The sequence below is a fragment of the Uloborus diversus genome, chromosome 2, assembly GCF_026930045.1.
Source record: "Uloborus diversus isolate 005 chromosome 2, Udiv.v.3.1, whole genome shotgun sequence".
In the NCBI taxonomy this organism is placed as follows: domain Eukaryota; kingdom Metazoa; phylum Arthropoda; class Arachnida; order Araneae; family Uloboridae; genus Uloborus; species Uloborus diversus.
In genome coordinates, this window is record NC_072732.1 from 155,350,952 (window position 1) to 155,361,397 (window position 10,446).

Genomic DNA, 10,446 nt, shown 5'->3' on the forward strand with positions numbered 1-10,446 from the left:
GGTAGTAAACTTTCAAGATCCGTTCCTTAATCGTCTGATGTCTCTTATTAATGTTTGGAAGTCATAGTGTTCTTACAAAGCGTCGAAGCGTTCAATATTTAAATTTATAGTGTAAGTAGCTATACTTTCATTTTCTTACGTTCTATTCTTTCAAGTTCATACATTTTCAAACACACAGCTTTAAATTAGGTTTATTTTAAAGCTATTTTTTACATAATAGTAAGGATACAAAATTTTTCAACGCTTTAAAAAATTCAAACGCTGGAAAACAGGTTAAATTTTTAACATAGTAAGAATATCTTTAACGCTTTATCGTCTATTGAGCAATTAGAGTTGAATGCGTAGTTTTTTTTTTTTTTTTTTTTTTGAGATAAACAAAAGTTGTTCATATATATACATAACATAATGGGGTTATTTTCTTCAGTCAAAAGTACTACTTTTAGTCACTGAAGTTGATAGAATGAGCAAAAAAATAACATGGACCAGAAATACTTCATTTTTCTCAACAATTATTTTTTAATTAGTTTTTTTAAAATGTCTGATTTTTCAAACAAGACGTAGTCTGTATGACGTCACAAGCGATGTACTTTGGCGCCCTGAATGTTTACGCTTGCTGTCCACCGCGTTTCCAGATTATGATAATTCAGAAGCGAATTAAATATTGCACTCATGCGCTTGTTATCATCCCTATCGTTGCCACTACATATGAGTAAAGAAGCGAATTAAATATTGTGCTCTGTGCTAATGGCATCAGTGAATGGCATTTCATCATTTCTGATGTCATGTGCAGAAACGTCAAAAATAAAATTGAATCTGCACAACAATTTAAATATTTTTTTAAAAAAATAGTAAACATTGTTAAATTGTTTAAAAATTGATCAAATCCTAAGTTTTTAAGCATGCTCTTTCCGAAAAAAATACTTTTAAAATTTCGAAAACAATCCCATTTATGAAATAAAAAAGTGATCAGATTGTCAAACTCTTTGAGAATGCTAAAATAACACGTAAGGGAGATTGGAGTAATGGCGGTCACTACGATTTCGCGTAAAATAAATAACTCAGATTTAAACTGAATGGTGCTGCCATTTTACGACAGTTTATAGATGAACTACTGAAGCGCTGGCCACCTTGCCAGTCGTCGTTAGCCTGTTGTGTAAGAAGTACTATTTTGACGTTGGTAAGCATATTGTTGTACCACGTAGTGTCTTATTAACGTTTAAGCGTTGGTATTTCAGTTGAATGAAAACATGCGGTTGGGGTAATGATGGTCACTACACTCGGGGTAATGGCTGCGGCCCCTGAGAGGTATTTATGTGACATGTGCTCAGGAAAGTAAAATTAACTTGAGCTTCTAAAAGTTCATAAACTTGTGTTAACATATTGGCATTGCCCTTGTATTTCTAATCCCTTTTTTACCATGGAAATATGTTTTTTTTTTAAATCATTAACTTCATAATATGTTTTCAATTTCTTTCCGTAATATCTAAAAAGCAGAATTATGTAAAAAAAATAAGCATAAGATTTCAGTTTAACGTGCTTATGTCATTGAAAATCCTCATATTTCTTATTTTACAACCATTAAGTAGTAAATGACATTACTGATTGCCATTTCCCCAGAGTAGGGGTAATACAGGTCAAAGCTGATTTTGCAAAAATTTTTATTTTTCTAATAGTTAATATTAATTAAGGCTCAATTTTAATCTGCAATAGGTAAAATATACTATATGTAAGCAATTTTGCATGATTGCGTTTCAAATTTAACACAAAGTTAAGTTTTATATTCATTTTCCCTTTAGGTGACTGCCCCAGTCTCCCCTACATCGTGCAGAAAACTAAAACAATAAACTATTTTCTTTTTTAAATCAACAAATTGCTTTGTACAGTAGGTAATTAATGAAATAAAAAAAAGTTTTAATTTTACCAACTTTATAAAATGAACTAAAAAGTAGAAACTAATTTCTCAAAGCTTCATATAGATTTAAACCCCCATACAGATTCAGAATTTCTTACAGATTGTCTGAAAATTTGTTACTGTGAGTTTTTAATAGCTGTCAAAATACTTGTAAGTTTTAAAAGGAAAAAATTATAGGGCGCACGCGCAACAGACAATTGACGCATTTATAATTTAATTAACAATTTTATCGCTCTGCTAATAGTATAAAATAAGATGTAAGTTTTCTCATTGATAACTGTCCTTTACACTTATAGCTATGTAGTACAAGGGTCCCTAGTTTTTCCTTCAAAAACTTACAAGTATTTTGGTAGCTATTAAAAACTCACAATCTCAAACTTTCCAGATAAGCTGTAAGAAAGTCTGAATTTGTATAGAGCTTTAAATCTACATGAAGCTAAAAGAAATTATTTTCTACTTTTTAGTTCATTTGAAAGAGATGGTACATTAAAACTTTTTATTTCATTCATTATTTTCGGCTTTTTAACATAGTGTGTCAGAAGTGTTTCAATCAGGGGTCGAAGTGGGGATTTTTAAAATATTAGGACATTTTTAGGAGAGTAAATATCAAACATTAACAAGAAATAAACACCATTATTTTGAACATGTGCTTTGTTTTTTGTCAACATTGCGACGGACTGCACCATTCCTCCTCCGAAAAAAAAAAGATATTAAAATAAAAAAATACATATCAATGAAAAAGTAGGAAGTTTACATGAATCTACAAATACTTAAACTAAAAATCTTTTGATCTATTCAGAGTATTTACTCAATAATCATTTGGCAGGGAGGAGGGGGCAACAGTCACATTTCCCCATTTCATAACAATCTGCTTGAAAAAAAAATAATATGTTTTTACTGTGTAATAACTTGTATATTTATTTAATTTATTTCAACTTGATACTTGCTTCTCATCCTAATATATGGAAGAAACTAATGAATTCGTGAAAATTTTCGAATTTTGACAGATTTGCACGTTTTGAGGTGGGGTGAACCCATTTTGACCATTTTTGGAAAATGTCTGTATGTGGTGTGTGTGCGTCTGCATGTTTTATTGTAAGTGTGATTGTCTTCAAAATTGTGAACAAGAAAGCGGAAATGAAACTCTCCAGTATAACAGTAGATTCAAACAGTTTAAAATTCTTTGACGTTACAACGAGGAGTAATAAATTCCAAACTATATGTTGTTCGAAAAGTAAGTAATTAATTGACTAGCAAGGCACATTTTTGGGTTGATTAGTTTAAGGAACAAATAGGCTATATCTAAAAACGCAAGGCGCTCCATTATTTTTTTTTTTTTTAGATTAGTAATAAATATAACATACAATGGGGTTGTTTCCTTCAGTCAAAAAGTACTACTTTTAGTCCCTGAAATTGATAGAATGAGCGAAAAAAATAACATGGAGTGAGGAAAAACTTTTATTTTCGCAACGGTTAGATTTTAATTAATTTTTTTAAATTTCCGATTTTGAAAATAATGCGTGGTCTTTATGACGTCATAAATGAGTACTTTGGCGCATCTCCACTGGCGCGCTGAATGCTTACGCTTCATTTCCACCGTGTTTCCAGGTTATGATAATTCAGTAGCGAATTAAATATCATAATATATATTTGCTATCAACCATATCGTTGCCAGTACACGTGAATAAAGATGCGAATTAAATATTGCGCTTTGCGCTAATAGCATCAGTGAATAGCATTTCATTATTTGTGATGTCATATGCAGAAGCGTAAGCAATGAAATTGCACCATTTAAAATTATTGTTAAAAAATATTAAACTTTGTCAAACTATTTAAAAAGTGTTTAAATCCTATGTTTTTAAGCATGCTTTTTCAGAGAAACACTTTTAAAATTTTGAAAACGGCCCCACATTTTCTTTCTTTTTTTAAAAAAATTCATATATATATTTTTTTTAATTTTTCTCACTTAAACAGTGATTTATTGGTGCACATTTTAAATTACGAAAAATGTTTAGGTTTCTTACTTTTGTTTCAACTCTTTGCCCTATTAAACAATGTAAAATGTATTTAAAAATGATTTCACTATCTTTAAAAGTGTTAATAAACAAAAGCAAACTAAAACATGTTGAAACGAACGAAGTAGTGTTAAATGTTTGACAAGTTCTTTAATTAGATTTTAAAAAGTGTTTTTCCTAATTTTAAATAACAAGTATAATTAAAATTACTTTTTGAAAATATGTATGTAACACACAATATAATTGATCAGAAAAAATCATGAAATAAGAATGTAATAGGTTCAAACATTTTTGTTCAATTTTTGGAATTAAATTTGTATATATGTTATATAACATTATATAACCAAGAAAGAATGTTACCTTTGAAATAGGACCAAATAATTTTGAGAAACATTTCATTAGAAAGCTTGAAAGGAAAAAAAATATTTTCCTTTTTTAGTTGTGTAGAGAAATTTGAATTTTAGACTCGGCAAACCTCATCAAAAAGGAAATTCTAAACATTTTTTCAACGTTTTAAAGAATCGTCCGCTTTTTTGATTTCATTTAAATTCTATTGATCTTGTAATTCGTAACTCAAACAAACTATAAGGGGCACTGTAGTCACCGTCTAACGGCGGATGAAAAAGGTAAAACAAACGTACGCGCGTAGAAAATGCAATAAGCCTAGTAATTGTTGTTTGTATGCATGACTTTTTTTGTTTTATTCTTTTTAAATTAATTTTTAAAGTCTTGTGGATATTCTGACCCACGAGGGAAGAAATGAGAATTCAAGAAGCATTACTAAACGTTAGAAATCAATGCAAGTTTCGTAGTTCGTAGTTGTAAGTAGCCATTTCTCCGATGTTGATTTCGATATTTATCAATTCTTGATGAAACTACATTTTCATTGTGACCTTAAGAACACTGTAAATATTTCACGTAACAAAACCTATGTTTACCAGTGACATCAAAAGAGGAAGATGATACTTCTTTGTCTTGTTTGGCCAGCAGCGCTAATTGTTTTACATTTGTAGCTGAGTTATTTCTCAAATTGCCGAATCAGTAAATTTTGATTTTTTTCTGTTTCGCATGTTTCTAATTTCTGAATTATGATTTAATTCTGTCATACATCATCAATAAAATTCTCACGGATACATGGTGGTAGTTTTCTTTTTAATTGATCTTCCATTATTTCTTTAAATGTATCGAATTCTGTAATCTTTCTACCATTTTAATCCACACATGATAAAAAAATAAAAATGATTTACAGCTGACATCCGAAATCTCGCCAAGGGTTCTTTGCTCACACAATTGATGAGCCACAATTCAAACTAAAATTCATATTCATGATAACACAGTGGATTCAACACAGCCATGCTGTTATTCATCGGAATCTAAATTTGTTATCCTATTGCCTACTGTCACGAAATATGAACATATTATTACTATTTATATCTTTTAGGTAAAATTCCTCTTAAAGTGTCAAATTGAATATATTTCGTACACTTATAGAGTGTTAATGTGTAAACCTGCCTTGTCAAGCAAAACTGTAAACAATATATTAGAATTAAAATCAGCTTTTTTTTTTCCCCCCTAATTGTAAAAATATTTTTCACGCAGAAACAAAAATGCATAAGTTTTTTTCATGTTTTATCATTCATCATAATGTTAAGTTGCCAATGTTCTACCCTCCTTGTTCTGATAACAATTTATTATTTTAGTCATTTTTAAATTTAATTTTATGAATTTTACCAATTGAACAGGATATATAACTATCCCACGCGACCTCACTTCCAATATAATCCTTCCATTTTGCATGAAGCATGAATTTCATTTTATTTTTCGACACGTAATCAAAATTAGCAGAGTTTATTTGAAAACAGTTTTTGCTTTGTGAATTTCAAATTTGAGTATCATTTTTATCATTACATCGTCAGCGTTCTGGCAAAAGTCACTAAGTGCATTAAAAAAAAAAGATGTCTACCTGTAATGAATTAGACTTTACAGTTAGTTAGTTCATGATGTTGATGTAAACCAAGTGTATTAATTAAAAAGCTACATGTATAAACTTACTCTTCGAGTTAATGGTGTGTTTCTTTTTTTTTTCCCCAAAGATTTGAATGTTAACAATGCCTCAAAACTAGAGTTTTGAACTTGGTGACTTTAGCCAGAGCACCGGGCTACATATAAGAAGAATAAAATATTTTTTAGTAAATGAAAAAAAAAATGCTTATAAAATTGAAATTTTTTAAACAAAAATTTCAATTAATTGGTGTATTAAAAATGAAAAATTACCTGTACTCGGTGTAAGTATTTGTGGTGATTTTCTCCGGAAATCGAAGGCCTCCTTTTCGTATTCTTCTGTTGGCACTCGAATTAAAAAACAAAGTCCCCCACCGATAGACATTTTCACCACATGGAGCTAATTCTCCAAACACGGCAACACATGCGACCAATTGCTTCTATATCCCAATAAAAATAACTGCGATAAAATTCGTCTGCAAAACTTTGCGGCTCGCAGCGTGATGTCACTAAACGTGACGTCAGCCCAGGTGAAACGAAACAGTAGCTGTCCATGCGGAACGTTTCATTTCAGTTTCTGTTCTAGCTGGAAGCAGTTAGTATTGCTCAATGTCGGTTTTGCATTCACCGTGTATTATAGAGAAAATTTCGACGGCAAAAATTTTGAGTAGGACCCGGATTACATGCACAACAAGCAAAGGTGCCCACCTGGGGGAGGGGGGGGGTTTGTACCGGCGCAGACTGCGAGTTTTAAATTTCAAAAGGGAGTGTTTTGGGGGGTATTTTTAACTTTTTTTTGGAGGGGGGAACTTTTGCTCTTTGGGTGGTCTTTACGGTTTGGGAGATGTAGCTTTGCTCTAGGGGCAATGGGCATCACTGAGATCATAAAAATATGTGTGCAAATTTGCTGAAAACTCCTGTTTTTTTTTTTTTTTAATGCTATAAAAAAAATTTTTTTAAATGCACTTTTTTACTATTTACGTAAAAAAGAATCACGTAAACGCACAAATGGCCTTTCCATTTTTGCTCTTTTTTTTTCGGGGGAGGGGGGATAAATTTTAATTGTTGGTGAAAGTGTGCACAAAAAATTGTATCCGCGTTGATAAGATGAGAAAATAAGGCTTTCTCTCTCATTCTCTTTGAGGAAAAATATATTCTCTCTTTTTCTCTCTCTCTCTCTCTATCTCTATTTTAGTTAATTTTTTCTATATTTAATATCCATTCGTGCCATGAAATGCAGTGTCGTTCACAACAGAATACCGGCCATAACAACAGAGCAGGAGATTTAAGTTTTGTAGGGTTACCCAAAAACTGACCAAAATCATTGATTTTTTTGTAAAACGCTTATTTTAGTACTTAAAACTATTTCAAACGCACTGAAAAAATTTTAATCGCGTTGTTTTAAGTCATCATACGCGCTAGGAAACTTACCTCAAAACTTTACAGTTCTTTCCTTAGAAATCTTTTTTTTTTTGGGGGGGGGGGGGGAGCACTTACATGATTTCTGAATCCCTTAGGAGGGCATCTTCGTTGAAGATGCAGATTTACAGTGATGTTATTTGTCAATGCTCTCATTTTGCATGTTTATTTTCTGTAGTAATCGTACCTGATTTGCATTTTGTGGCGTTTTGATTGGAAAAAACATACAAATAAAAATATTACTTACTTTTCTTTTTAGTTTTCCACACCAGAGTAAACCCCATCAAACTCAGTCGCTCGGCCAGTTGTGAAAATTGTTTAGGGATTTTACCGCCTGATTCATTGGCTTTGGAACGTTCAACAAACATAAATATCTCTCTGCGACTGGTTTAAGAATCTCGGAACTAGCCTTAGGTGGAGGTCCACAAAAAAAAAAAAAAAAAGAATTGATCAGCAAAGAAACAAAAAAAGTTCGAGAGCCGCTGGTTCAAAGCAAAGCCCTAGATCCTAAATCGCAGCTAAAGTATCTACACGACATGCCCATCTTTGGGGCTAAACATCGCTTTTTTCCTATGTTTGCTGTGGTGAAGTATTGCCCGTTTTTCACGAGGGCACTTCGCCACGTCTCCTCGAACGCAGAATTCCATTTTACGCGGGGGTGATCAATAAGCAATCCATGTGCTTCTAAATGTGCAAAAAAGTCTTAGTGTCCTTTACTTCACTTGCTTCAGTCTGTTGTTATGTTAATCATTCTTACATTTTAAAAACTGCTGCTTTCATAACAAAATGTTATGATCCGAATATACCTTCTGCCGAAAATAGCGAAACAGAATCTTCGGATACCACGAGACGAAGGAGGAGTCAAGTGTCTTTTAGTGGAAAACGGACAATAGCGTGTTTTCTTCTTGATTGTGGTGCTTTTTAAGCACTTTTATTATACTTGGCCTGTTTGTCACGGAGTAATCTGAGGCTTGATTTTGCTTATATTTCAGCAACTAGATCACTTAGAGACTTCTGGATTTCACTAAATGATTTACTTAATATTAAGGTACTACTAAACGCTGAAAAATTAAAATTCTGAAATAAAATAATTATTTCCCCATTAAATGTTTAAATATAAAACCCATTGTTACAAATTTCGTTGCCTTGCTACAGTAATGTTAAAAACCAATCGTAATGAAAATTTTGAACCAAAGCTTCTCTGAAGCAAGCAGGAAATTAGCAATCATAAATCCTAGAGAGGAACAAGGATAAAGTTTAAAGTTTACTACTAAAGTTTACTACTTAAAGTTTTTGACACGTATATAGGTTTTTCCCCTTTTAGTACCGAGCATTTATATGAAAAAATAAGGTGAAGTTTCGTGATGGTAAAAATATTCTATTTCTGAAATACATTTACGCTAAAAATAATAAAATAACAGAATTTTTTAAAAAAAAACTAAGCACTTTTCAAAATGCACTCAAAAGGACAAAATAACTTTTCACGATCAAAAAGGACAATTTAAGTATTCCTGTAATTTTCGAAAATTCCAAGAAAATGACACCACAAACGAAGAAAAGTGCATTTCTAATCATTTTAAACCAAACGTTCCAATAAGAAAAATATGCTTGTTTCAACACTCAAAGTTGTGATTGGAAGCAAGATAAGATAAAAAATTCTCTTCGTGACTTGAGCCGCACTTTTATTCGTTTGTGGTGTCATTTTCTTGGAATTTTCGAAAACTAAAGGAATACTTAAATTGTCCTTTTTGATCATGAAAAGTTATTTTGTCCCTTTGAGTGCATTTTGAAAAGTGCTTAGTATTTAAAAAAAAAATCTGTTATTGACTGATTAAGTTAACAAGAAACCAGAATCAAAAAGTAAAACACTCTATTTTATCATAGCAGACATGGGAAGGAAGTAGCGTTTAGCTCCAAAATGGCGGGTTTGGTCGTTTGGTTAAACTGCCGATAAATAAAGGAATTTTTGATGTTGTTTAATTTAGTTAAGTGAATATCTTGCATATTGCATGCAAATGGATTAATTAATGTCAATTCACGTCATTTCATTTTTTAATTACTATTTATTTTGCGGATTGTTATAACATTTCGCAGTTTTTGATTTTAATTATTAGGAGGAATTTTTATTTTGACGGAATTTTCAGAATGGCTGTTTCACCAAAATTTTTGAAAACTCGTCCCGACCCGACCATGTCACCGTCAGTATGCCCATTCCAGCAATAAGCCCATCAACATTTCCTTGATGTCAATCCAAAGTAGTCCCAGTAAAAAGCGGTTCAGACCGATGCCTCAAGTTTCATAGAATGTGTGAATTTATTTTGCGACATGAACAGTGACAATGCTGAATGTTAAGAGATAATTCGCATTTTGAGTGTCGACCTTGAAGAAGACATTTCAGATGTTTCTCAAGCTCGTGATAGTTGTGAAACTGTCTCTAACTTCGTCGTGTAATTCTGTGAGAATCACGTGAAATTTTTCATTAAGTCGAGTCCCGACTTACACGAAGGATGCCTTTCAAGAACCCTCGCGTAAGTCAAAATTTCGCGTTGTAGAAATATGAATGTATACGATTTTTTTTAAGAAACATATTAAGTTCTTTTAAGCTCTTATAAACACCCCTCAAACTGCTTTAAACCATTCCTCAACTATACACTACAGTTTCTTACATAAATAACCGAACTTTTACTGTATATTTAAAAATAAAAAATATCTGCTTTATTCAACATTAAATACTGCGAAGATGCACAAAATGAATGATTAATAGGAGGGAGAAACATATTAAATAAAACAGCACGGAACATACAGTATGCAGTAATAATTAAACGCTGCACTATAATAGTACTGTTCAGTAGATACAGTAGTAAAATTCATGAATTAAAAATGAAGATGATGATGATTTTTATACCAGAGCCAGATCATTATTTTTACCAAATTTTTAAATACATTTGCTTCGCCTTCTCTTTTGTAACTTTTCCATTTATGACAACACCTCTCTTCCTGGTCTCTTTAACCTTCAATACAAGAGCATCTTCCATTTTCATAGGCATTACTCTGCTAGTTTCAACATTGAAAATAAGTTCTGAACATTTACGAATTTCC

General features: G+C 31.7%; 1 protein-coding gene across 1 annotated transcript in view; it reads right to left on the reverse strand.

The window, feature by feature from the left end:
• The window catches only part of LOC129217439 (uncharacterized), a 93,080-nt gene extending 86,719 nt beyond the window's left edge, over positions 1-6,361 (reverse strand). Inside the window, exon 1 of the mRNA XM_054851737.1 lies at positions 6,202-6,361. Within this exon, the coding sequence (XP_054707712.1) occupies positions 6,202-6,313 (112 nt within the window). The 5' untranslated portion in view covers positions 6,314-6,361. The remainder of the gene's footprint in view (positions 1-6,201) is intronic.
• Positions 6,362-10,446: the final 4,085 nt, after the last annotated feature.